At 42.6% G+C, this 27423-nt stretch overlaps 1 protein-coding gene across 9 annotated transcripts in view; it reads left to right on the top strand.

Annotated features, from left to right (window-relative positions):
- The window catches only part of DENND1A (DENN domain containing 1A), a 148536-nt gene that overhangs the window by 108310 nt on the left and 12803 nt on the right, over positions 1-27423 (top strand). For 4 of the 9 annotated variants that reach the window (XM_072936700.1, XM_072936698.1, XM_072936702.1 and 1 more), the window contains 7 exons: positions 8178-8279; positions 8780-8867; positions 9376-9416; positions 10322-10393; positions 11453-11509; positions 16032-16163; positions 25955-26014. In XM_072936700.1, the coding sequence (XP_072792801.1) occupies positions 8178-8279; positions 8780-8867; positions 9376-9416; positions 10322-10393; positions 11453-11509; positions 16032-16163; positions 25955-26014 (552 nt within the window). Of the gene's footprint in view, positions 1-8177; positions 8280-8779; positions 8868-9375; positions 9417-10321; positions 10394-11452; positions 11510-16031; positions 16164-21753; positions 21828-24774; positions 24782-25954; positions 26015-27423 lie in introns of all 9 variants that reach the window. The other 5 variants (XM_072936701.1, XM_072936699.1, XM_030286838.4 and 2 more) reach the window with 2 other exon arrangements.

The following is a 27423-nucleotide window of genomic DNA, read 5'->3' as shown; positions in this document are numbered from 1 at the left end:
TTGCAAATGTAATGCTTAATCAAGTTGGATGTGATCTGTGGGGGAGGCACTTTGTATGTGATGAAAATGTTTTTAAAAGTTTCTATGTATTTTGTTTAATCCTGAAAAATGAGCTGAAATTGCTGTTGCATGTAAAAGATAGCAATAGCAGGACTAAGAGCACTGTTAGGCAAGTTCCGGTCTTTAAATGAGCAACTTCTGTGTTTGAAGCAATGTAATTTAGTACTGCTAAAATGGAAACATGGAAAAATACACTTGTAGTGATCAATGGAGCAGGCAGTAACTGTGCTAATGAAGTGTTCAGGGTGATGCTGAGCTGTAGCAATTGCTGGTCAATATCTAGTGTAGACTTTGGGAAGTGTAGAACACTGTACCGTATTGGTTATTAGCTGTGTGCTGAGGCAGCTCTGTAACATTTTGCGTGTGCGTTTGGGTCCCAGCATTGTCCCCATGTCCACAGTCGGAGTTGGCTGCTTTGTTAGGAGCTCTTTCCTCAGTATCCAGCATTCCTGAAACTTCCACAGGCAACGAGCCTTCCCAGCAGCCATGGTGCAGGTTCTCTCTGGCACTGGCAAGAATTGCCTGCGGGTTGGTTCCATGGAGTGCTCTGCCTTGTGGAATATGAAGATTGGGCTGCAGGATTCTCTGAGGCTGCAGGCAGCTGCACTCACAAGCTGGGCATCTTTCTGAGGGAGTTTGAGGCAAGAAAAAATGTTTTCCTGGAAAATTCATCTTCTAAAATGTGTAGATGATGTGCGTCCTGCAAGGCATGGATAGTGCCTGTGTGAATGAATGGCCTTTCCAGGCAAAGTGATGAGTTTTCATGCATTTTAGTCGACTCTGTTTCCCTTGAAGATGCTCTTAGCAGGCTGCTGAGCTAATGTGAACAGAAACCTTTGAGTTAAAAAAGGAATTTGGAACAAAAAACATGTATTCACATAACTGAAAATTATTAGCAGAAAATAGGGTCTCCATGCTGTGAGGTCGCTGCAATAAGAGATACCATTATTAACAATTCTTTTGCATATGCAGGGGAACATTTGTTTTACTTTTTTAATAATGAAAACAGCATCAAACTTCCCCAGCCAAGATGGAATCACGCACTATGTGAATCACAGAAATTCCTGCATTTTTCCAAGAATGCAGTTTTAACTGAATGCCAAAATAAAGCATCAAAATGAATGATTTAAAAAATATTTGCATCATGTTTTGTCAGTTGTTGCAGTTTCACATCATCATTACATAAATGGGATGGATGCAGTGCACGTGGATCTTCTGGTGGAAACATTAGCATGTTCGGTTCCCTTTCCTTGGAGGAAGCCGGAGGTCCCCGGGCAGATGAGAAGGACTGGTACCAGCTCAGCTGATCTCTGAGGGCGCGTGGGTCCGGAGGGGAGCGGAGCGCGGCCGTCCCTGCCCATCTGCTCCTGGCAGAGCCCGCACCGCGCTGCTGGCCCCGCGCCCCGGCCAGCCAGCTCCGGGCGCTCCCGCCTGGTTTCCACGACAGCTCCGGGAGCCGCCGAACCGCTGCTCCCAGCCAGATGCTTCCCGGCACATGGGCTCTAATTAGATGGTGTTTTCCCCTCACAAAGGAGTTGGGAATTTTGCATGGTTTCCATGTCCGAAATGGGTTGCGATAGGATGGGAGTTGGGAGGAGCCATGCGGCCCAACCGGACCTGATTACACTTGCTGCAGACGCCATGGGTTTGCAGGAATGCACGACGATTCATGGACAGAGCAGACGCAGAACAGACTGATGCTCTGGGACAAGCAGTACAAATGCAAGTGGCTTTGGAGTGGAGGGTTCCAGCTGTCCCCAGGAGTGGATGCTGTGGTGTCTCTAAGAGGACCAAAGTTACTGAGTTGCAGTCTCACCTCTGTGATAAATAACAGTAAGCACACACATGTGTGCATATACGTATTCATCATTGACCGCTTAAGTTTTCCCAGAGACCTGGACGTGACTCAGGCAGGAGGGAATGGAACCTTTTCCCAGTGTTTTAATCCAGGGCCCCTGGTAAACTCTCTCAGGGGACAGGATCTGCTCTAAGATGAGCCTCTTCTGGCTGTATTTTTCCATGGCAGTAGCTGAGGCTTCCTCACCAAGTTATGAGTGGTGTAACACGAGGACAGATCCTCCCTCAGCGAGTTCTGCTGTAGCATTTCCTTTGCCAGTTACTCTGTGAAGGAGGGAGCACTGCAGGCCATGTTCTTACATTGTGTACATCAGTGGATCTACCAGAGACTGGGTGTGTCTAAGTGCAGAATTTAAGTTTCATTCCATTAAATCAATTTTATTTATAGAGTCAGGGGGTTTGTTACTCAGCTAAGAGAGTGGGATTTTATGACCTTTCTTTATGACTAAGGCTTCTCTCATGTTGCTTTAGTGTAGTTAAAAACAGTTTGTTCTCCTTCTGCATCTATATCAGCATCTAAATCTTATAGTAAAATACCTTGCTCTTCAAAATAGCTGTTTATTGAATATGGTTTGGGGGTCTTGAGACAAAGAAGTCATTTACATCATGCACAAAAACATATTTTCAACATATTTTTCTGAAAACCTCATTGATTTGGGTGAGTTTGGGCATTTTACATATATCTAAGAAAATCAAAGGATGCAAAATATTAACATTTGTGATCTTGAGGCATGTTGGTCATTTGTAAAACTCGGCCAATGATTTGTTATTTCTGTAGAGATTTTCTTTCCTATTTTAACACAAAATACTTTGTATTCTATTGAGTTTTAATAGGTGAAGCAAAAATAGCTCGTGGTTTATTCTGATAGGCAATACTTTGTGTAGATTGTTTTTCCAAGCACACTTTTATATTTTGTCATAGTATAAAATAACTCATTTAAAGAATTGCACTGCAATTTTTCTCCTCCTCTGTATTGTCACTAATATTCCACAATAGTTAAAATAGAAAAAGGCCTTTTCATTGCAGGGCCCCTCAATTGGCAGCTGCTTTGCATGCCGAACATCCCAGCTTCAATAGGAGCATTGCTCATGGAATGATTGCAGAACCAGGCCCTGAAATTACCTTGCCAGCTAATGATAAAATCGCATGCAGGCCACAGGGGTTTTTGTGGAATAAATATAAGAGTGGAACAATATCCAGTACACATTATACCAGTAATTTAAAGCATATTCAGGACAAAGAGAGAGTTCCCAGTGCAGGCAGCATCATAGAGATTTGCTGTATCTGATAAAGATTAGGTTTCTCAGCTCATAATACCATACTATTACTTTCCTTTTGTTAGTCTTTCAACACCTACACTCCTGCATTGACACAATATCAAGTAGGAAGAGGAAGAATAGCCTTGTATTTAAGGGACTGAGCGGGGATTAAAGAAATTTCGGTTCTTTTCCCTGGCTCTGCCAGAGACTTTTGTGACCGTGTACAAGTTACTTATTATTTTCATGCCTCTATTCTTGATCTGTGAAATGGTGATTTTTTTTTTTTCATTTCTTTTTCCTCCTAGCCCTAAAAGCTTTCTTGCTGGCTTCTTTGCACTTCATGTGCTAGGCTTGTTGCTTGAGTTCCATCTAGGAAGCTGTAGCAGTTGCGTAGGGACAGGAAGTGTCTGGCTGCTGTGGGTGATGAAATCCGGGCAGGCAATGGCTGGAATTAGCCATATAAACACTTGGAAAGCTGGCTGGCTCCATTACACTGATGTACTTTCATTAGCTGTGGGTATGAGTGTGTGTTGTTTTACTTGGTCCCACATGGAAATGTCAGGTATCCTGATGAACTAACAGAGTTTGAAAGAAGAGGCAAATCCATTGCTCTGCCATGGAAGTTTTCTCTGGTCACACATTTTTTAATAGTTTCATTTTTTATTTAAAGTTGGTTTTGTGCCCTATTGCTGTGTCTCTACCAGAGACTGTATTCTGTAGTGAGGAACTGAAAAAAAGTCAGAAATTGGGCTGGTGATGGAGCTGAACTCTTACATGAGACACTGCGTGTTTGGGCAGTGCATTCTGCATTCATAATACATGGCTTTAAAATGCTTTTCAAGATTGCACTTGGCAGTAATAATTTATCAGAACTGGTAGTCTCTTATTGAACAGAGCCTGAATGTACTTTTCTTTAGAAGGCGTGTGGTCAAATCTCTGAACACGTGATTTCTTTGTTCCTGAGCTGCATCTTGAGATGCTAATAAAGCTCCGGTGTCGTTCACTTAATGCGGAGAGTTTGATCTCTGCTTTCTGGATCCCATTATGACTGAGGTGGATGCAAAGAGCTCTCTTGTGCTGAATGTGCGGACTGGTTATGGGAGGTTATTTGTCAGTGCAATTGCAAGCTGAATGAGCTAATGTCCTATCAGGTGTCTGTCACCAATTTCAGGTTTTCTGTATGGAATCCCGCTGCCTGGCTGATGATCTTTCTTCAGCTGTGATGAGCTAATCTTTTCCTGACATTGCAATCACAGTTCTGGAAAGGTCTGCAGAGCAGTTCCTTCCTTTGGTTGCTGCTGTACTTGACATAGACACATATATATCCAGATCAGTTTCGCTTTATCATTCTGGATGGAATTAAGGCTGATGAGTCCTAGAATACCCCTACGCCTGTACTTTGCCATTTGCAGCATAACCATTGCCAGTCCAGGATGTGGTTATTTGCGGCATCAGGTGGTAATAAACAGGTGATAGATGAGTGGCTTGCATGCCCTTGGTATCTGTGTACTGGGGGTGCTGCGGTGGCACTGGGCTTGCAGCTTGTCCTCTGTCATGTGGGCATCTCGTGTGTGCCTCGAGCCCCTGTGCAGGGCAGCTCTTGGGCTGCTGTAGTGAGGCTGTGCCCGGCACCCACAGCACAGAGCTCATCTCCTGCCTTCTGTGGCTCCGCTTTGAGAGCTGTCTAAACAGTCTTCAGCTGTGACTTCTTGGCCTTGGTGATCTTTTTGTTGGGTTCCCCCCCCTTTTAGAATCGAGTTTTGTGAAATCTTTGCTTGTATGAAGGGTTCTCACTGTTGACCTAATTTGACCCCTGTCATTGACCCCTGTCTTTATTACCTTGCTGTTCTGTCCAGCACCCACGTGCTGCCTTCAAAGCACTGTTATCCAGGTGCACACTCCTGCAGGAGTAGGAGTAGTTGGATTTCCATGGCTTCTCTGAGCTCCTGTGTCTTTCCAGAAACATCCTTTATGTTTTCCTCTGTCCCTTCCTCCATGTCCTTCTCCATCTGAGCGGTCTTCTGTCCAACATATTTTAATCCTTTATACTCACTCTGAAAGATCCTGCCATAACCAGTGAGCTGAGGAAAAGTGATTTCCTTAAAATATAAGGGATCATGGTGAAAATTTTTACAATGTAACTAAACAAAATTGGGCTTTATCTTTTAATTTGTATTATGGCTTCTTAAAATAAAACAGCAGGTTTCCTGAAACTCTAGAACAGTCTGAAATAAGTCCTAGACTCCTGTTATTTTCCAGTCGCTGCCTTAAGTAGTTTTAAGCATTATTTTAGAATGTAACAGAATTCCAATATAAAAATAGGTCTGGCAGCAGATCAGATGTGGGCTGAAACTTTTCAGCTTTTTCGGGGTCATGAGATGCAGCACTGCCCTGATGAACTTCATTATGCCAGATGAATATAAAATAGTTATATAAAGGGACATTTGCAAAGACATAAAGTAAAGGCACCTATTTTTTCAGTGTATCTGGGAACCTTAATCTTATATTTTAAGTTTTTTCTGCCGTGTTAAGATTGGAGATTAAATGTGTACATTTTTGTAATAAAAATAATTCTGTGATTCAATCTTGAAATAGACGTGAATTATCTGTAACATTACGGATCAAGTCAGATTCCTCATCGAGTCATGTTGTACGCACATTTAGAGCATTTGCAGTGCAACACTTCAGCCTCTGTTAGGCATTTACAGTTGAAAAGGGGATTAATGGATATTTAAGGTGTTGATGAATCAAGGCTTAAATTTTAATTGTTGGAACCAGTGAGTTTAGGAGTTGATGAGTTTTTCAGGACAAGTTATTTTACTTGTTTCACATGCAAACAAGACCATTCATTTCACACCAGATCTGCAGTTCTGCGGCTGTCCCCCCTGTATAATGTCATTTGTCAGTAAAAGCAGAGCTGATTAGCTTTATAATTTACAGTTAACCAGATCTGTCAGGAAAATGGTCTTATTGTCCAGCTTGTCTTTTTGTCCTGAAGCTGTGGCTGGGGGCGGAACAGTGTACGCACCTTGGGGAGGTCAGCGAGGGTGGAAGGCGCTAATGCATTCTGAGCTGCAAAGCTCACGCTTGACCTCGATGATTAAAGTTTTTTTCTGTCATCCAGCAGCCGTTGAGCCTGAAATGTCTCTTAAGAAGTCAAAAGGTCTAATCAAGCTAATGAACAAACTCAATCATTAGTACTTTGGGAAGGAAGTGTGCTAGCACTGCTGGTGCCCCAGCTGCAGGGTGTGTGTTGCTGGGGGCACAGGAGGAGCTGCTGGAGGTGCAGCAGGGCACAGCCGCCTCCCCTTCGCAGGGCTGAGCTCATCCCACGGTGTCCACGCTCTGCTCTGGCCATGGGGGAAATCTCACATTCTTGTAGGTGATAGAAAGGGATGCTTGTTTTTTTTGATGGTTTTTTTAAGTGAGGATTAAACAAAAGCTAAACCTTCCTTGGGTGAATGTCTGTGCTAGTGAACTAATCTCCATTTCTCTTTACCCATTCCTTCCAGCTCTTTTCACTCAGATTTCTCTGACATGGATAAAATATTTTTCAGGGATCCTTTGTTACGTTCCAGTATCTGAAGTTAATGGGAAAGCCTTTTTCACACTGGTCAAGTAGATGACAGCTGTTAATCATTTAAATGCAGTCAAACCTTTCAGACAGTGCACACCTTAGCTTGGGAGCCAGAACCTTTGTCATGTGTGTCCTGGAAACTGGCACCAGTGTCTTAAATACATGCACATACCAGCCAGACCTGTTTTTCCAAACATTTTCTCTTTGTTTATTTTATAATGTAGTGTCTTTTAATTCTTTATTCTGATGAGAACAAAGCCACAGCAAAGAAGAAAAAAGTAGTTTTTTCACACTTGGGCTTCTTGCCTGGAAAGCATGTAGTGATTTTGGTTTTCCCTGTAAAAAGAGTAAATCAAAACCAGGTTATTATTTTTAAAATAAATCACCCTGAAACTGTGACTATCACGTAAGAAACCTCCTTTTGTTTTCTAAATCCTTGGAAATTCACTGGTTCAAGCAAAGGGTGACAGAAACTTTTCTAAGAAAGTAACTTCTCTCTGTCAAGAAGACCCATCCTGTGCTTAAATAGACACTTGCAATTGATCCTTTCCTCAGTCATTTTAGCTGTTCTGTTGTCTTGATTTTACACAGCCAGTGGTAAATATGAGATTACTGATTTAAAGCTTTCAGAAATAGAATTATATCATCCTTTTAAAGGGGATGCTTTAAGACTTTTTGCTATCTAATATTAATTTTGAATACTCAACAAATGAAGAGTTCAAATACATTTTGGGTTAATATGAGCATCCATAAGCATATATCTGGGTTAGTATGAGTATCCATAATAATTATACATCAGTTTAATTTAGTCCTTCTTTGTTACTTGTTTTTAATTCAGTAAATATACTTGCTCACTATGTTGTGTTATTTGTAGAAATGTGGAAGAAATTGGTGCCCTTATGGCAGATACAGAGCAGACTTCAGCATTACCATAACTCATTAAAATAAGATAAAAGTAGAGCTGCAAAACAATTTCTGTCTTTTGCTGACAAAATTTTGAAAAAGGGAAATTCCACTCCTCCAATATGAGTTTTTCAGAGATGTGGAAAGAACAGAGTGGATATTCCTGACCTGTTTGTGCTGGCTCTGCTGAGACAAATAAGCAGAGTATACAGAATTCACATGACTCTGTGTCATATTTTGGGGAGAGTAAGTAATATTAGCTTTTTGAATGATCAAAGTTCTTCAGCTTTAGCAAAGTGTGTGCAAAGCCACCTTGGTTTATTTTGATGATCTGCAATTTTCCGGCCTGTTTTTCCATCCTATAGTTGGGACCTACAAATAAAGTGCAGTTTACTCAGTGCTAGGTAAGGCCTGTGTTCCTTACCTGTTTACTTTGGGAGGGAAGAAGGTCAGGTGCAGGCAGTGGATTCCCAGGGACTCAGTCAAGGCTCTAAGAGCGTTTAATGCTCTGAACCCCCAGGGTGAGCCCATCACTTTCTGCGAAGAAGCGTTCGTGTCCCACCGTTCGTCTGTGATGAGGCAGTTCCTGCAGAATGCCATCCAGCTCCAGCTCTTCAAGCAGGTACTGCCTCCAGTGATCCATGGGGAAGCAGATTCTGTAACAAGGTGGGGTCTGGGGGACTGTTTCTAAATCTCTTGATCCTGTAGTGCAGCCCCTCACTTCCTGCTTGCTGGCTTCTCTCAGACTCAAGTGCTGAGGCTTTCTGTAGAGGTGGATGGGTTTTCCCACTAATGGTCTCTAAGCTCAAGGGTTTTTCTTACCTGAGCATACCTCGACCCAAGATATCTCCTGTAGACTTTGTCCGGGAAGCATATTACTGTTGAACATAGAACTACTGCTTTAGGGCAGCTGAAAACATGTATGTGTAGCCAAACATGGATGCTAGTTTTTAGCAAAGCCACACACCTTAGGGCAGTGGTCAGCATTTTGGTGGTATTTTCATTCTGAGTCCCTACCCAATACATACCTTGAGGTTATTCCAGCTAATGAAGGATAAAGTCTTTCTGAAAAGATGAAGAATGGGATGGTTGATGTGTTTCTGTCTTCTGATGCTGATGCAGTTCATTGATGGGCGTCTGGATCTGCTGAACTCTGGGGAGGGCTTCAGTGATGTGTTTGAAGAGGAGATAAATATGGGAGAATATGCAGGTAAGAAATATTGTAAGGTAATTTCAGACACTTTTGTTGGCTTACCATTTGTGGGTTATCATGATGGAATTGGTCATTGCTGCTAGGTAAATAACTGAGGCTTTGTGATCTTGGCAGCCTGAAATGTCTTAAATTTTTGTTCTTTCCTCTGTCAAGAGCTTTGAATAATGTATTGTAGTCTGAGCAATGCTTGTTCAGTCTTCAAAAACCTCAGCATTACCACTTTAATAAAATACAAATAAAAGAGTTCTTGCATTGGAGGAAAAAAATCTTGGCTTTACCCAGGCCCACCTCAGATTTCTTTTAGTGAACTTAAAAACATCTGTCTTCTCAAATGTCTGAGACAACATAGAGAAATCAGGAAAATATAAATCTCTCATCAATGTTATGTTTTCTACTGAAAGAAAAGGCTGGCTGTCCTGTTCTGTCCATGCTCCAGAACCACTAAGTGTTGTTTTCTGTTCAGCAGAGGGTTACAGTTTGTTTGTTTGTGTTTGGTTCTCTGTAGGTAGCGACAAACTGTACCACCAGTGGCTGTCCACAGTGAGGGTAAGCACATGAGATCCTGCCAGACACCCTGAACTGGGGTTGGGCCCGTGAAGATTTTCATGTAGTGACAGAGACAGTAAATCTTAAAGCTGTTTACATCTGGTTGCATATAATCAAATTTGATTTCTGGAAATGTTATTTTGCACTGAAAGTAGGAAATACAAAATTAGCCAGGGTTTAATTCCTTGGATTTTGCCCTTCTGTGTTTCTCAGTAAGGTGCTGTACAGCAATAGTCCATGGGGTGTGGCAGGGGTATAGAACAACAACCAGGTGAGCAGATCGTTGCAGCTGATGTATCACTGGCTCATCACTTTGATTATATTTATCACATGAAATTCAACTGTTCTAGAATTAATCTTTGTGACTAGAATTAGATTTCATTTTCCCTCAGTTTATCCCTTTATCAACTACTTGTGTCTTAAAAAGGCACCATGTGTGTGATAATCAGGACTGTGGGATGAGGGAAAGGAAAAGTAAAACCAGCTCTCCTCTCTTCAGATTGAATGTACAGACTGTCCTGTGGCAGTCTCTGGCTCAGACATTGAGTGTTGCTCAGGATACTTGTGTCTTAAACTTGGGTAGGATTTTAGTGGAATGTACAGAACAGCCCTGGGGTGAGTGGAAGCACAGGACACAGTTTGTGAGGTGTGTAAGACAAGGGCTCTTGGGAGGCCCTCGTATTGTCCCTTGGACAAGGGCTGTATTAAACAGAACTGGCAAAACCAGAGCGACATTCAGAGTGGGTTTCCTTGGGTCTTTTTCTTTAAATCTGACCTTTTCATACTCAGCTCTGCTAATAAGGATAGTTAATGCTGTTATTTTAAGTTAAGAATGGTAGATTTTAGATGGCTGTTTGCTTTAAAGAGCTTTGATAACATTTCTTCCCTTGTTACTATAATTACAGAAAGGAAGTGGAGCCATTTTAAACACAGTAAAGACCAAGGCTAACCCCGCCATGAAGACTGTCTATAAGTTTGTAAGTATCGAGTACTGGCTTACTACTGAGATAAGAGTCTAATTACAGTTCTGTTTTAACCTTTCAAATGAGACTCAAGACTTACATCCATTTTTATTTCACTCACAAAATTACTCAAAATATACATTCATTCAAATTTCAAATTTAAATGAAAAAGTAATTTTGAAATATAAACTCAATTGAAATGCAAAGTACAATGGAAACTTGTGATTTCTTTTGAAAGTACAGATGATAAATTCCATTTATTACACAGAACTCTTTCTGAGAAATAGTGCCTGTGTTCTCTGCTAGGCAGCTCTACCATCTCATCATTACTCTGTTGGAAATCATTGTTACCTCAGCTTTCCCTGCTTGTAGCTTCATCGAAAGAAGAGAATCCTCTAATTTTCCAATTGTTTCCATCTTTTCTAAATGTCAATTAATTTTCCCTAGAGATTTCTTATACCTGCTTATTTAGAGCCCAACTTACTGAGTTATTCTTTAAATGGAAGTGTTTTCAGTGCTGTTAACAAACAGCTGGTGTGTTGCTGTGCTGTGGTGTGTGGCTGCCAGCTCCACTCTGCCAGATCAAACAGCACAGAAAAAAGTGAGCATTTCTTATATGATCAGTTCTGGGAAATAATGCTATGAAAATCATTGAGATAACCATTCAAACTTTGTTTTCTTCCTGCCTTCCTCCAGCCTGAGAGGAGTAGGATGAGATAGGCTCTGCTAAATGGAACTGGCATCCAGAGCACTGCGAGGAGAGTTTGCAGGCTCACTGCCAGTATGGAAGAATAGAAGTTTATAGCAAAGATAAATACTTACTGGGGAACACTGAGGGTGTGGAATGCAAAAAGATGAAAGATGTCTGTGGCTTCAAAACAGGGCAAACAATTTTTTTTTAACAAAGATGGGGTGGTGTTTTTTGTTTATTTGGGGTCTTTTCAGCTTTCTGTTTGTTTTAATGTGTTTTCAGTAATCTGTTACATTTTTTCTTGCCATTTTTGTTAACTGAAAATAAACTTAGTCACTGCTGGAAATAGAAGGGAATTTTAACTTAAATTATTTTTCATGCAGGCAAAAGATCATGCAAAAATGGGAATAAAAGAAGTGAAAAACCGCTTGAAGCAAAAGGTACTTGAAGTTCTTATTCAAAATGTATAAGCACCACGTCTGAAATCCTTAGCCACTGAAAGCATGATGTGATCAATAGGAAGCTGTTTGATACAGTGCTGTTAGCACACTTCAAAATGCATTACCAGCTGTCCTGGATTTTTCACACTTATAAATATTCACAGACAAAAAAAATTGTCTTCAAATACATGAAAGCTCTGACTTAAACCCACAAAAGCCAGAAAATTTAGTGTTCTGCTTGGAGTGGTCCTGCTTCTGTCTTTCGTGCTGGGGCACTGTGTGAGGGGACTGCATGTGGATTGGGAGCACTTCCCTACAGTTCGGGCAGTGAACTTTTTGCAAATGGCAAATTGTTGTTATTTTTGCAGTAATTGGTCAGGAAAAATCACATGAAATTTGTCTGCCGTTGGGAAGGGGATTTCTGCATTTCTTGAATGTCTGCTGCAAAGTTCAGACAGGAAGGAATTTATTAGAGTTGGTGTCCATTGCCAGTTGGAATTTTGCAGGAAAAAAAACTTAGACTGTTTTTTCCCAAATCTGTGTGTGTGTGTTTGTAAACAGCACAATTCCCAGCTGCTCCGCTGTGTTCAAGGGATGCGTTATCCAATCCCAGCTGCTCCTTTTAAACCACGGGTACAGGCACACTGGCACACACCTCATGAGTACCTGGGTAACTCTGCCCTGGGTTATTGCAGATACTCCCTTTATTCTGTGCATCAGGGCTCTCAGAGTCATGGAGAGAGCCAGGCAGCTGACCTGCTGAGAGAGCTGAAGTTCTTATTCAGAAATTTGTTTTCTTGTACATGGATTTCTTTATGACATTCTGTGTGTTTCACTTCTGGACAATGTTCTGCCTTCTCCTGTGTGTTTCTAAAGCAGTTGGAGCTGTGTAACATGCCCAGGTTTTTTCCTGCATTTTAAATGCTAATAGAATTGTGTGCTGTTGTGTGACGTTTGTATATGAGGCTTAGAAAAGCCTCATTCAGTCATTGCTTTGTTTTATTATTATTATTGTTGTTGTCTTCCTGGTCTGTCAAGCAGCAAGCTTCTCTTTAAAACACACGTAACATTTACAACTAAATGGCCCAGTTTTGTTTCACCTTCTTTATGTAGTGTATTTGTAAGGGAGATGCTTAAACATGATTGTTCAACATAGGCTTTCACAGGAACTTAAAAGATAGCTGTGAGTAGTTGACACACACTGCTCAACCTCTCCTTCCTTTATTATTCTGTCCTTTTCTATCCCATCCTCTTCTCCATGTGAAGGCAGGTAGGAAGGTGACTAAAATTAGGGATTCCTCTGTTAAAAGTGATAAAAAGAGCAAACATTGCTTCGGTCACCCTCCTTTTTAATCTAAATGTCTGTGCTGCTCCATTATGGGTCTGTTATGCACAGGTCTATTAATGCATCCTCCCCAGCTTTTATGTAAGAGCATTGTATTTGTCCTGTTTCCTCACTAGCATGTGTGTTAACTGTCTGACATTCTGGTATCATTAAATACTTACTTTTTGCCAAATTTGGGATGCTAGTCTTTCATCTTCTAAGAGTAACCTAAGGTTATTTTTAAGCTGAACTTACTGTCCACTGCATTTTAACATACTATTTTCCATTATTAATATAGAAAGTATGCAGGCCCCTGGTAAGGAAAAGTCAAATATAAACATCCCTTTTCCAGTTTTTGCTGCCAAATCTGAGCAGCTTCTGTATAAGATATAATTTAAAAATGCAATAAAGCTGGAGGTTCTGCTTCTTCCAACTCTGCATAGCAATGGTGACCTCTTAAATATAATCAAGAGCCCATTTTGCCCTTGGTCTGCTCCAGTCTTGGGTTTGAATTGCAAATGAGAAATGCAGGATTGACCTGTTGAGAGGTCACTGTGGTGTGTGTAAGGTCCTTCTTTAATATGATAGTGGAGATTGAATGGTGCTCCATTTCCATCCCTTGTTCATTTGTGGTGCAGTATTTCAAAGCAACAGAAATAGTTTTCAGAGGATTCTTATGAGTGAGAGCAAATAATTGTTAATAGATACAGCCTAGTAGCTTTATTTTATATCTGATACAGTTCTTTTTTTTCTCTTTTTTTCTCTTTTTTACTTTTTCATTTCCCTTTTTTTTTCTTTTTTTGCAAAGGCTGCCTTTTTCCATCTCACAGACGGACCATGGTGGTCAAGTCCCTCTGTTAGTGGCTCATTTGAAGCTTAACTACATAGAATTAGAAAGAGGGAGGAATATGAATGGTACCGTCCTCAACTTTCAGTCAGGAGAATGGAACTTACTGAAAGCTCTGGCTAAGACAATTTATATAAATGGTTGGGCACTTGGCATTAATGTATTCAACATTATTTTAGTTACTAGAGCCCTGTGTGGCTCTAGTTAATGCCTGGTATTCTAGAAACAACTCATTTAGAGCTTTATAACACAACCTGCACAACGTTCAAGGCACTCAGAATGTGTTTTGCTCCTCTCTAGCCAATGTTTGCAGTCCATCACAAAATTTAAGATCAGATTTCACTGTTTTTTTAACTCCAATGTGTTTTCATTGAAGACAGAAAACAAACTTTTGTGAAGCAGATTTTGCTTTGATGAGTGAAGCTGTTTTGATGATTTGTTTGCCTTTTGGGAATGTTGAAAAAATAGAGAGGAATCAAATGATTTAATTCTCATATTTTATTAAGCAGTTTTAAAAAATATATATTGTGGTTTCATTGGAAGTCTGTGCACCAAACACAGTAGAAGTAGGCTTTAGGAACATGTTATCTTTTATATGCAATTATATCATCAGAGAAGTAGAGGTAATCTATAGCAATAAAAGCTCAAGGATTTGCAGTGATCGTTACACATCTGAGGGGATTTTGCTTAATGGCTTAATCTCTCTTATCTTTCATCTCCTTCCATTCCCCTCATGTCCAAACTTCTGTGTCCTTTTTCTGGTTTTTGGGGGTTTGCCTGGGAAGGTGCTTGGCTCTCCATTGCCTCCCAGCTGTGTGCTGCCTTGGTTGGAGCCACAGCCCCAGGCAGAGCTCTGCAGGGCTGGGAGCAGCCCCTGCTCAGCTCAGCTTGGGTGGCCCTGGGAGTGCTGGAGCTTTGGCAGCTCCGGGCATCTTCAGTGGGGCTCCACCCCACAGAAATCTGTACATAGGGTTTGTGTTTAGTCTCATTGCAAGGAATGGTGCTGCCATAGGCTGTGTGAGCCCAGGTGAGGAGATCCTGTGGTGGCTCGGTGCTGTCTGGAGCTGGAGTAGGAGTTTGACAGACACTCAGGTTTCTTGTCAATGCCTTGCTTTGGGGTTCTTTGTTACTAATTCGGAGGACTTTGTTGTACGTTTTCAAGACAAGGTGGCATTGTGCAGCTGAAGGGCGAGGGGAAGAAAAAGTTTTTCTCTCTAGTTTGACCTTAACAAGTTGTTAATTCCCCATGATCCTTATGCCGTATTGGGGAACCACTGCTCTACCAGCTGGATCTAAAGAGGGGTCTCAGCTTCTCTGTGGAGCAGACAAAGCCCCTTAGAAAGTCCATCCAGCTTTTTGTTTCATTTGACCTAAACACATTAGGTCAGTGTGTGTCCAAAGGAACCATTTCTAATTGGCCATCAGCTTACACGGCTCATTATTGTACCTGAGCGAGCCGGGGGCTCACGGGCCGTGTCAGAGGTCAGGGAATCAAAGCCCTGCCGGTGGCAGCAGCCACCCTCAGGTCAGCCTTGCAGAGCTCCAGCCTGTGCAGCCTTCTCTCCATATTTACCCAGCTTTATTTCCTTGGCATTGTTGCAGAGATGTAAGGTTTGGGGCCCACTGCGTTACAGACTGTTTCTCAACTCACTTTCAAACTCTTTGCTCCTTCTCTGATTCCTGGTGTCTGCAGGCCTTTGTCCTTTTTCAAAATCTGTGTTACACACCCTGCACTTGCCAAGTCCTCTAACCTGGCCTGGTGGGTCACTTCTGGAGATGAGAACTAATGTCAGAGCAAGCAAAAAGTGTTCTGCCAGGCAGCCCTTGGTGTTATACCCTCTCCTGGAGGCATATTCAGTGCACACAGACTCCAAGATGAAATGCAAAGCTAACTAAGCTCTGAGTTCCATCTCTCCTTGCCACTTCCACCAGTAATTGTTCTGCTATGGGTAATTCTGTGCAGTACGTTAATGGAATTACTGTGTTCATTTAGGTTTACAATAAGCAGAATGCCCTGTCCCTGCGCTTCTGTTGAGTTCGTTTCTAAAATAGAAAATCTGAGCTATGTTTTTTTTCTCCACATACATTTCCTGGCTTTTGCATGTTCAAGACAGACATTTTATTGAATGTCCTGTTTGTACCACTGGTACTGGGAGGAGAGAGGGGTTGTGTACAAGCTCTGATGGATGAAATGTTTTATTCTAATGATGTTTTCTTTTCTGTGCTTTGGTGTTTTTTTCCCCTAACATCTGAATTGTTAGTCAGCATTATCCTCTAGTGTCTCCTTTGTGCGCCTTCCCCTCACTCAGGAGTGTTCCTGGCCATGCTATTCACCTTTTCCTACCACACAGGACATTGCTGAGAACGGCTGCTCGGCCACGCCCGAGGAGCCCCTGCCCAGGACAGCACCATCGCCACTGGCTGAGAAGAAGGACCCGAAACTAAGAGAGGACAGAAGACCAATCACAGTGCATTTTGGTCAGGTAGGTCTTAGTGTAAGTTGTTCTCAATCGTGGGACTCAGCAAGAATAGTTCAGAGAAAAGTCATGATAACAAATATGCCAAACGCTTCATTATCTTCAATCACTGAACTCTGCTATTTTAGTTTTATTTCTGTTCTGTCTGTTTAAAGGGGATTCTAAAACCTGATTTCTTGGGCTTTGCGGATTCCCTTCGTTCAGACGATGATTTTGAGGAAAATAAACAATGAGTGAATAAGGGGGAAGCATAAATATTGTTGCAATTTTATAAACTATTTTGTGGCTGTTTTAGCATGCAAGGTGCTACAGCCCTCAGGACTGAGGGTGTAGAATTTAAAACATCCCCTATTATCTAGCCAGATCATTAGTGTCAATATGGAATGTCCAACTATTAAAGCATTTGAACATTCTCTGAAAATTAAATGCGATGAACTAAGATGGAAAAATCAATTAATAGCTTGTTAGTGTGCTCTGTATTCAGTATTGACAGCTGAGCTGTTCATGTTAGTTACTCGTGTAATGCTTCTTTTGATATGTCTGCAAAACAGAGAGTTTGGGGGGTGGGGTTTGAAGAGCTAGCTATTTAGAAAATGTTGTAGTTGCTGTGATTTTCATGGGAAAACATCCAGTGTTTATTATCAGTTTGCCAGTTTCCCCTATTAAGTATAGACTGACTCAAAATATGACATTATTTGCGTTCACAGTTCTCTTTTCTTTTGCTATCTCTATTCTTTACACTGTTCTGACCAAAAAACAGGACAGAATATCCGATTTCTTCTAAGGAAGCAAAGTGTACATTTAAAGCAGTTGTGAAACATTATAAAATGTGAAGCAAACCAGTTTTAGAGAAGTGTCTATGAATAGAAACCAGTTGGTGTGGCCACATTGACTGTTCAGGTATTAGATGGGGCTACCTGAGGTCTGATCAATGCTTAGAGCAATGTTGTCTGCATAATTTCAGAAGTAGATTTATTTTTTCAGTAGTTTCACCAGTGTACTAAAAGTAAGTTCTTGGAGACTTTTAAAAAATCATTCTCTTCCAATTAAGTATTTTCTGTAGACATCTGTTTTTCTGTTACTTTCAGTGCCACTACAGTTGAGAGGAATTGGGGCTACTGGAGGAATGCAGCCATCTAGCTCCAGCAGGGACATGTTACATTTCATTTGAAGCACTCAGAAATCAGATAATATTACAATTTCTTTTCAGTTTTTCCTTTAGATTTTTGTGAACAATGGGTGGTTCGAACGTTATAGTAGGTTAATGAAATATATATTTGAGTGGTAAGTGCAAATTTAAATTCATGAGGTTTTTTAACAGTCACTTTCAAATTTTTTAATGATCACTTTTCTGTGTTGAAATAAACACCCATCAGCTTTCCTGACCCCTGGCTGTGGGGAGAGGCTCACTGGCTAAATGCTTATTGCTGTCATCACGTTACAAATGTTGGTTTCCAAAAACCGATCTGACTTAGCAGTTGTAGGGCTGTCTGACTCAGCCGTCGTCCTGGCACGGGTCTGCTCTTCCTGATAGCCCAATGCCAAAACAAAAATGAAATCGTACGTTCATTCAAAAGGAAAAGATGTTCAGGTTTATGAAATATAGATTAAGGCTTTGGGGAGGAAAAAAGCAGCAACATTTATTGTATAAATGGGAGATGGCTTCTAACTCGTGATTAAAGGCAGAGATTTTAATGTCACTTTTAACTCTATCTAGAATACAGAAGGTGGGAACAATTAAAAAGGCACAAGAACTCTGAAATAAGGGCTGTTTGTGCATTCACAGCTCTTCTAAACTGAAGAGGATGAAAGAGGCTTTTTTCTCATTGTCAGGGGCTCTCTCGGAGCGCAGCATTGTGCGGCTGGCAGCGAGGTTTAAAATGCATGCATGCGCTGGGGTCAGGGCCCGGCTCGGGGCGGGCGGTGCAGGGAGCCCGGCCGCAGCGCTGCAGCGGCGCTCCGCCGCCGCGCGGGCCTTTAATTGAGACGTGCTGTCAAAGTGACAAACACATTTGCATACAGTCTATTTATTTTCCTCGGAAAGGTCTGCAGTCTGCTGTTGGTTGAACATTCTTAATCAGTTCGCTGTAAGTGAGCCGGCAGCGAGCTGTCCTGTGCTGGGTGCTTCTCTTCATTACATGACAGATTAGCTAAAGGGGGATGGGCTAGCGAGCCAGCAACAACCTTTAATTTTAACTCATTATCTCTCACCCTAGAGTGAGGGAGTTGCTGGTTTTACCAAACACAGTTATGTATCTGCAGTTGTTAGGCTACAAAAAATATGAGTAAGATATCTTGATATACCTGTAAAAGCACAGCCTCTCAGCTGATGGCTCACCAAAATTTGGCAGTAATTGGCTGACTGGGGGAAATTCTGTATGTCCTGGCTCATCTTGGTGAGTGGTGATCAGGCATCATTGGGAGAGCCTTGTTTATTATGGAATTGTTTCAATGATGCTTGCTGTGATACTAAGACATTGTGGGGAAACTCCCCTTGATGGTAAAAGGAAGGATTTTAGCCAGATAGCCTGGGGCAGTGAAATAAAGATCTAAACAGTGTTCTTAGTAAGACACCACTGTTGGAGGGTGGGATCACTGCTTTTCCTGGGTTGGGACATTGCATACTTTACCCAGAGTGTACCTTTCTTATTGATCCCTGCATCAACCAAATGCAGGAGCTATCACCATGGGCTCTGGGACAACACAACTGTACTCAACAAGTAGCAGGAGCAGTACAGGCAGTTCAGGGTTTAATGAGTGGGGAGAAGAGGGAACAATTTTCAAGCCAGGACCAAGATTCAAATGGAAGGTTTGTAGTACTGAGGAGTGCTCTAAGAGTAAGGTTAATTATTAGAAAAGATCCAGTGCTACAGAGAACATCTCTTGTGGTTCTGGGCTGATGGTTGGACTTTGATGGTCTTTCCAGTCTTTTTCAACCTTAATGATTCTATGAATGTCCTGTTACTTCTTTCTTCTGGTTTGTTGTCTTAAAAACTGACCAAAATGTCCTTAAAGCATCAAGCACATGCTGCATATTCAGCTGTCAGAGCTGTCCTCAGGATCCTTCCCAGTGTGCCAGGCAGGGCAGCACTGGGAGCCCAGTAAGCCCCGACCAGGGCAGAGTGGGACACTAATGCAGGTGATTTGTGACTCGGGGGTTTGGGCTCTTGTTTCCATGCCCGCACTTGTACCTTTTAGGTAGAATGCATGTGTCTGTGTTGTCTTTGAGCTGTTTGGAGAATAAACACTACACAGTGTCATGGTGACTGTTTTGAACAGGTTCCTTGCTGTTAAACTCTTGCAGGCCACAGCATGGAAATTGCCATCTTATTTGCTGTTTTGAACACTTTTGCTGTAAATGAACATGTTCATTTTTCCTAGTCACAGTCTGCACTTGGACACACAGAACAAACAACACTGTCAGGGCAGTGCTCTTCTTCCAGGAGATTAAACGGCATTAAGAGGTCAGGGGAAAGATGGGGGAGAACACCAGCCAGCTACATTCCAGGAATGCAGAACAGGATCACTGAGGCCAGAGGCAGCAGAGGAGGGATTATCTCCAGGGTAAAAGGGATGAAGTAGGGAAGGGAGGAAGGCTCCTTTGCCAGACCCTGTGACTCCCTTCACACCCAGGTGCATCGGAACAATAGCAGATTCCCCTGGATCACAGCAGGCATTGTGTGGCACTGAGGTAGAAACCAAAGGGGAAAGGGGAAAACAAGTTCATTTGCTAATATTCGTATAACTGTATGCTCTGCTTGCAGAGCCAGCTCCTCCTCTGTCCACTCAGCTGCTCGGACAATAGCAGGACCTTCATTAAGCAAATGAGCCTCCCTTCCACTCTTCCCCACAGATGAGCAATGTGGGTTCCCATTTCCTTTCTCTGGAGCCACATGGGGCTTTCTCCCTGTCTCCATTTGATTCTTTATGGATTTAGCAAAAGTGTAAGTTCTTTAAAATGATTTTATCTTCAGAAAGCGTATCTTCTACTCCTTTATTTGCCCATGCCTTTCAAGAAGGAATTTAGTGTTACTCAGTAAAAGTCACCTCACAAGAAAGACAAATGTCTTGGCCCAGAAGTGCTTGCCATCTAATGTCTGCTTGAGTCCACTCAAATGTCCCATCAGGTTCTCAGGGGATGGTGTTCTTAGTCAGAGTAGTAAAACCAATGTCAATGGACAAGACAGTGATGCATTGGATTGCAGTTGCACTTTGTGGTGTGCAGGATTAGCAGAGATGGCAATCCCTGTGGTGGGAGTTAAGGAATGCCTGCACTGGCCATGTGTGCCAATGTGGGACAAGAGTAAGCAGCACCTGCAGAGTATGCCCAGGGTCTCTGCCCCTCCTGCACCTGCTCCCCAGGGCTTCCCAAGGAGCAGGCACAGCTGGATTCTCTCAAGCCACTGCAGCAGGGGTCCTGGTGCCATGCCACGCAAGAATTCATGCTTTGCAGTGAGATTGTGGCCCCAGACTGCATCCAGCACATGTGTTCAGCCATGAACAAGCACCTTGCAGAGCATGGCTTTCAGTATTTTCTAGCTGTCTCGGAATGTGAAGCACTCCTTACACAGGGATGCTGGGAATTGCTGCTGCCCTGAGTAGAGCCTGTCAGGTGCTGCAGTGCCTGGATGTGTGAAGGGAAGGCTGGCAGAGCCGACCTCCCAGGGCTTGTGACAAGCGACAGCAGCTGTAACGTGTCTGCAGTCTCCTTGTTAGACCTGTTCTGCTGAGGAACCCATAAATATCTTGTAGGGAGATCTTGGTCCATCACTGCTGGCATGTGGAAGGAGAGTTGTGCTTTATAAATAATACATACATCAAAAATAAATACATCAGTACATGCAAGGCTACCCAAATCACCTAGATTGACAACTTGGGGAGAGCTCCCAGTGTCTTATGGGTGACTTGCTTCTCTATCAATGTAGATCAGCATCCAGAGGCTTCTTATGTATTACTTATGAAGTTGATATGTACAGTTAGGCCAGAACTGTGTGAATTGATCTCTGGGCCACTGGATTAAACCAGGAGATTAAAGACAAAAAGTATGTGAAATGTATAATTCTTCTAAATGCTGATGCCACTGTGAGTGCTTGTTTGGCCAGGCATTTTTAGGTTTGCCCTTCAGAGCTGGGCTGATGAATACCACATAAAACATTTGTGAGTGCCAGGCTGCAGATAGAGGGTCCATGTCCTTCTGTGTGTGTGTGGGGGACAGTGTCCCCCCAGTTATGCAGCCCGACTAGGTGAATGATGAAGGGGAATGGAGCAGAGAGTCATTGCTGTTTAAAGAACCCCTTAAATGAGAGAACATGTCTTTTTTTCTTTTTTTTTTTTTCTGTGCAAGTATTCCACTTGCTAGAGAGAAATAGCTGTTAAGAGATAATAAGGGATATGTCCATTTCCCAGCATTTTAAATCATGTAGGTTACATGATCTCTTTGATTTGAATTCCAGCATCAGGACCACAGAAAGCCAACGTAAAGCTGGCAAAATGACCAGTTAAAAAACACACACAAACCACTGTGGCTTTTTCCTTTAAATTTGATATTGCATTGCTGGATTTTCTAGTATTTTAAGTGAAAAATATATGTAGTTAGTTCCATGTTGATAATGTCCTTGAGGATTTGACAGTGAGATTTTCCAGCAGTTGCTCTTCGTTAGAATCCTGGTGGTGTTTAATAAGGCAGCCAAACTGCTGGCACCTCGGGCTCGTGTTTGTTCTCCGAGGGCTTGGGGCTGCTGCAGTAAGCACATCGACCAGGGCTGATCATTACAAGGGCGTACGCCACCATGAATAAAAATGTCACACGTTCTCCCATCTCACAGTGGTACAAAATGTCAGTCCTGTCAAACAGACATTGCAAGTAGCACTGAGCAGTCAGTACAAATTGGGAAGCTGAATATTCCCCCAGCTTTCTGATATTCTTCATCTGAAGCAGAAGAAAAGCAGTTGTTAACCTATTAGCTGTGATTTTAAACTCTGCTGAGGTAGTAGATGGATAGGCTTTAACACATGGGGATAAATATATTCCTGGGGTCTCGGATTTTTTGCAACATGTCTCTCCATCCATGTATGTTGAGGAATAGATAGAATGGAAACAAACCACAGCAAAATGAACCTCATTTTGGAAGAAGTCCCCTGGAAAAATGATCATCTCTGTGAGATTCTCTTTCAACCTCTGGCCAGTTTTACCTCTGGTTATACAAAAGCCCTCCTTGCTGGTTTGCTGCAATCCACAAAGGATCTGCTTTGATGAGTTAAGGGAGTTTTCCTTCATGGCCCTGTCATTATGCAGCAACATCACAGAGAGCTGGAATTTTATTCTCGTCCTGGACAAATGACGTTGTGCTGTGTCAGGGCAAGGCCCACCATGCGGTGCAGAGTCCATAGGATGTGTTCCTTCCTGGCTTAGTGTAGTACCAAGAGCATCCCTGTGTGTTCACAGAGTTACCCATTTAGGATTGAGGAGTGGGTATTGTCCGTGCAGGATTCTGCTGTTACTGCTGGGTCCAGAAAAAAAGTCTGGTGCAAAAAATGAAGTACAAAGTGGTGCCAAAATATCAAAGAAATAACAAGGAATTATACAAAGTCAGCAGTGGTTGCCCAAGAGGACAAGGAGAACAGTTCTGTGTCACAGTGAGTATTTCAAAGAAATGGACTCAAAGTCCATTATTTGTGTAGAAATGTCTTTGTTTTTTCTGACACCTTCTCAGAACAAAAAGCTGGTGTGTGTTTAGAGTAGTGAATCATGATAAATGAATCCCCTGCCCAAACAGTGGTGAGTGCTGGAGCAAATTGCCAAGGAAGACCCAATGAGGATCAGGGTTGGGAAAGCTCTGCAGGACCAGAGCAGAGCAGGTGGAAAAGGGCTCAGCAGAGCCCATGCCTGGTCCTGCCTTGGGTAGTTACTGTCTGCAGCATGATCCTTTGTTATCCAGGGCCTCACTACATGGGAACAAAATGGAAACAACATGAGTGAGGCTTCTTTGAACCGGAGTGACTCTAATTGAATTAAATGTTTTGTGCTCTGTAGGCACCTGTTTGCTGTGGGAAGAGGTACCTACTGCACATGGCTCAGTGTGCAGTGGCTTTCAGACTGTGGTCTGCAGCCTCTGGGCTCTGTGCCAGGTAAATAAGATGCTGTTGACAGGCATCTCCTTTGGAAAATGTCAGGAGTCCTCAAACTGCAGTGTCAGATAATATCAGTTTAATGGTTCAGGGGTGATTTCCATTTTTTTAGAAGAACTGGGTGCACATACAGATGGGAGGAGGTCAGCATTGATACTCAGCAGACAGAAAGTGAGAGTGGAGCAGTAAGTGGTCACAGTCTCAGATTTTACTGATACCGCCTTCTGTGGGTTTTACTGCTGGTTTGCATGGGACAGGGACTTTCCTGTTACTGCAGCTGGGGAGTCATCAGAAGCCTTGACAGGTCTTTAAGCACAGGTACCATCATATTCTCCTACCTACATCAAAGAACAGCACATGCTACTTTGGGCATGGCCTGTCTAAGGCTCCTGAACACACATTAAAAATAGATCTATATAATTCTCAAATTTTTTTTAAAATTACAGACAAAAGAAATAAAATACCATTCAGTTCTCTAGCCCAGGAGCTTATTGTTTAAGGCATGTGTTTTTAGAATAGCATCAGTTATCAACCATAATAATCCACAGTGGTGTTCTCATGGTTTTGGGATTTTGGCTTCAGGCATTGCTGCAGTTTTGCCAGATTTGTTCTACCTTCCCAATCTACAAATGTGGCTTGAAGAATGAGGCATCCCTTAAAACATGGAGATTATTTTTATCACAGGACCCAGCAGATTTCCATTGATGTATATCAGAGTGTAAATTAAAAATATATGCTGTAAAGCATACACTGTTCCTGTCATCCCAGTTTGTGAGCTGTACATATGGGAGCATGTAAAAAGCAGAGTGTGCTGTGCAGGGATCTGGCAGGATAATAAAACAGCTGCCTCGTAGATTCCGTCTGCTTTCTCTACTGAATCTTTTTAGGTACCAGCCATTTTTCAGTGTTGTTATTTTCTCCTTTTTTTTTTTTTTTGGACTGAGTGTTCAGTTGAGTCCAGCATATTCTCCCAAAGTCAGCACATCCTGCAGCCTGGGATGTGTGAGCCTGGCTTCATCCAGGCATCTTTCTCCCTCGGCTGATTGACTTTAAAGTGCTTTCAAACCAGTCCTCAATTTAGGAAGGAAATAAGATATTCATCTAGAAGAGCTTTGCTTTGGAGTTTATTGGAAACACCCTCACTGCTAATTGAGAAAGAGAAACACTTCTTTCTCCACATATTAACCAGTTCTCATCTGGTTGTTTTTCCTTTAAGCTTTTCCTTCCAATTGCACTTGTTGCTGCACATGAACTAGCACCTCTGATTTACTCACAAGGCTGTTTTGAATGCCTCTTCAAAAGAAAACCTCAAAAGACATCCACAGTTATTTTGAGATAATATTCTGCTCCAAGCAGACCAAAAATTATCCTTTTGTAATGCTTTCTCTGGTACAGAACTCTGAATAGCTGTATTGTGAAAGTTCCTTGGGTATATAATAGCTATTTTATGAGCTGTGGTATCTATCATACTTAAATAATATTTTGATAGTGTAAAAGTGAATGTAAGATTTTTCTTGCTGCAACATCTCATAGCTTAAGTCACTTGTCTGATAATTAGCAAAGCAGTGCCAGATCCGCAGCCATAAAAATGGCTTTCTGCAAATTTCCTGTCTGGTTGCTTCAGAAGTATTTAGAACAAGACGATTAAGCAAATATCCAGAGGAAAAAGGTATGCTGGTAAACAGCTATTGGTGAGAAAGTGCTAATTTAGACATTTCTCCCCTTCACAGAAAAAGCTATAGTACATATATTTAGGACCATACCTGGAACAGCAATTTAGCAGCTTTTAGCGCTGCAGCCATGTGTTGGTGGGTGCCCATTCCTCCTTACAGCCCATGTAATTAAGTTGATATTCCAACACAGCTTCACCTGCTGACCTTTAGAAACAATGTGTTTTGCTGCATTAACAAATTAACTTCAAGTCAGTGGCTCTCCCAGCAAACACAGAGAGGTTGAACATTGCTTATCCCGCTGTGGTGACAGGCAGGAGCTCCAGCGCTAGCAGTGCAGCTCTGGGGAAGCCCCCGCTCCCTGCAGGTGCCTCCCCTGCACCCTGGGCCTGCTCCTGCCTGTGTTCACAGCCCTGCTTTAAGCCAGGCCTGTCCCTGCTCGGTGCAGGGAGTGCTGCTGGCCCTGGGCCGCTCTCCTGCCCTGCTCTCAGATCTCCTGAGGCTCAGCAGTGCGCTGTGTGGTGCAGCACACAGGGACTGCCCAACAAACTCCATTGCTGGGAGCACTGCAGTGCTAACAGAAACTGGAATCAGAGTGCTGCGTTTGCCTGTTGTTACAAGCACTGAGGTCACAGTTCTGAGAGTTAACATGATGCCTGGTTAGAAGTCCAAGAGACAAAAAAATTTCTACCTCGAGGTCCAAGAATGCACCCTGAACATCTCTGTTGCGTCAATCCATTTTGGGTGTCTGGTGCTGTCCCTGCTGCTCGTGGTGTGGCAGGAGCTGAGTTCAGCCTGGCATGGGTACCTGTGCTGCCAGGGCACATCGTAGGGTGTGGGGTTTGTCACTGCTTTGAAAAAACAAAGTAAGAAAAATGGCATTTTGTGAGGTGAGTATGAAGGTAAATCACGTGCTGTCACATGCTCATGCTGCTTTTGCCAGGACATCAGAGGTGTTTCCATGCAGGTGACTTTAATTTAGTCTCCACTTTGCTGCAGCCGCACAGACTCCGCCCGCCGCGGCCGCCGCCCCCAAAGATCCAACGCTCCTCCAGGCCCGTGAGTAGCTGGGGATTGTTTCACTGCCACAGCTTAACACTGCCTGAGTTACGCTCTTTGTAGCACTACTAAACCCTGGTAGTTTGGATTGTGGAACTCTGCACAGAAGCCATGTGTGAATTTTGCCATGTCCTAAACTGCCTTCTCTCTGCTGCGGCACAGCCCTGGGACCCGCGGTTGTTCTGCTTTTCTCTGGCGAGCCCTGCAGCTCTCGGGCAGCTCTGCAGGTAACTGGGGCTGCTCTGGCCACGTCTGGTTTGACTTTTGCGGTGGTTTCTTACACACAAAGCCCTGCTAGACTGGCTGGTGGAAGTTTTTAGCCAGTGAGCTTTTGAAGACTTGCACTGAACTCAAATTTGAAAGGAAGCAGAAGTCTGAAGACATAATATTTATTCTCTGCAAGTTATGATTTTAATTAATTTGGGATGCCTAATTCTTCTCCATGTGTGAATAGACTCGAAGAAAGCGAGGTTGAGCTTTGGTGGTAGAACATTGGTGCCGTGTTATGGATGACATACACTGGGTAACTCCATGGTGTAAAAGAAGGCCCAGCAGGTTGGCCAGAGGAAGGGACTCTTCCATGGAAGAACTGCACAGAAATTACTGGCAGTGCAGTTCCTGTATGTGTTAGGTAGGGAAACCTTATCTCAGCAGTTTTTCCTCAAAAACATTCACTATAGGACAGTTTTTACCTATGGACTATGCAGGATGGCATTAAAACTGGACACCCTGCTGGGTCTGCATCAGATGTTTATTTTTTTTAAAGGCACAGGCAAGAGTATCAGTTTAGGAGGGCTGTTGGTTTTTGGCACAGCATTGGAAGATATTTTTGTGTATTCAGGCTTATATTCAGCTTTATGCATATAGTTCCCCCCAGATCATCTTACTTCTTGCTTCCTTACCCATACACATACATGCATAAGAGCGATGCAAGTTTTCAAATCTGATCTTGCTAAAACTTGTTAAAATGTGTTTTGGATGAGCAGGTAACTGGTTAACAAGTGCAACTGGGTGTGTGTTTTAACTTTTGATCTCTGGTGCATGTTCCTGTGTGACATTTCAGTGGCATGTGTTTCTTCTCCTCTGTCTTTTTAACTCTGGGTGTTTAGCTTAATAGAGTCATTTTTATGGATTTTTCCCCTGAGGATTTCTGTTTTCTGTGTTTAAAAAATACCATTGACTATGACTGTGTGTGTTCTCTTAAATACAAGGGACATGGGCGACCCTCCCAGATGTGTTTCACTAGGATCAGACTTTCCATGTGCTGGGGTTCCTGTAGTGCTCCCATGCCCTTGTGTTCCACATTTGGCAGGTGTAAGGGGGCATGTTGTGATTCCTCTGTACCAAAGTTACTGAACTGTATTGTTCAAATGGAGTCATTTATTATGTGGAGGTCTTGCTAAGACTGT

Source organism: Taeniopygia guttata, chromosome 17 (genome assembly GCF_048771995.1).
Source record: "Taeniopygia guttata chromosome 17, bTaeGut7.mat, whole genome shotgun sequence".
NCBI lineage: Eukaryota > Metazoa > Chordata > Aves > Passeriformes > Estrildidae > Taeniopygia > Taeniopygia guttata.
Note: the sequence above shows the minus strand (reverse complement) of the source record. Positions and strands in the feature narration are given on the sequence as shown.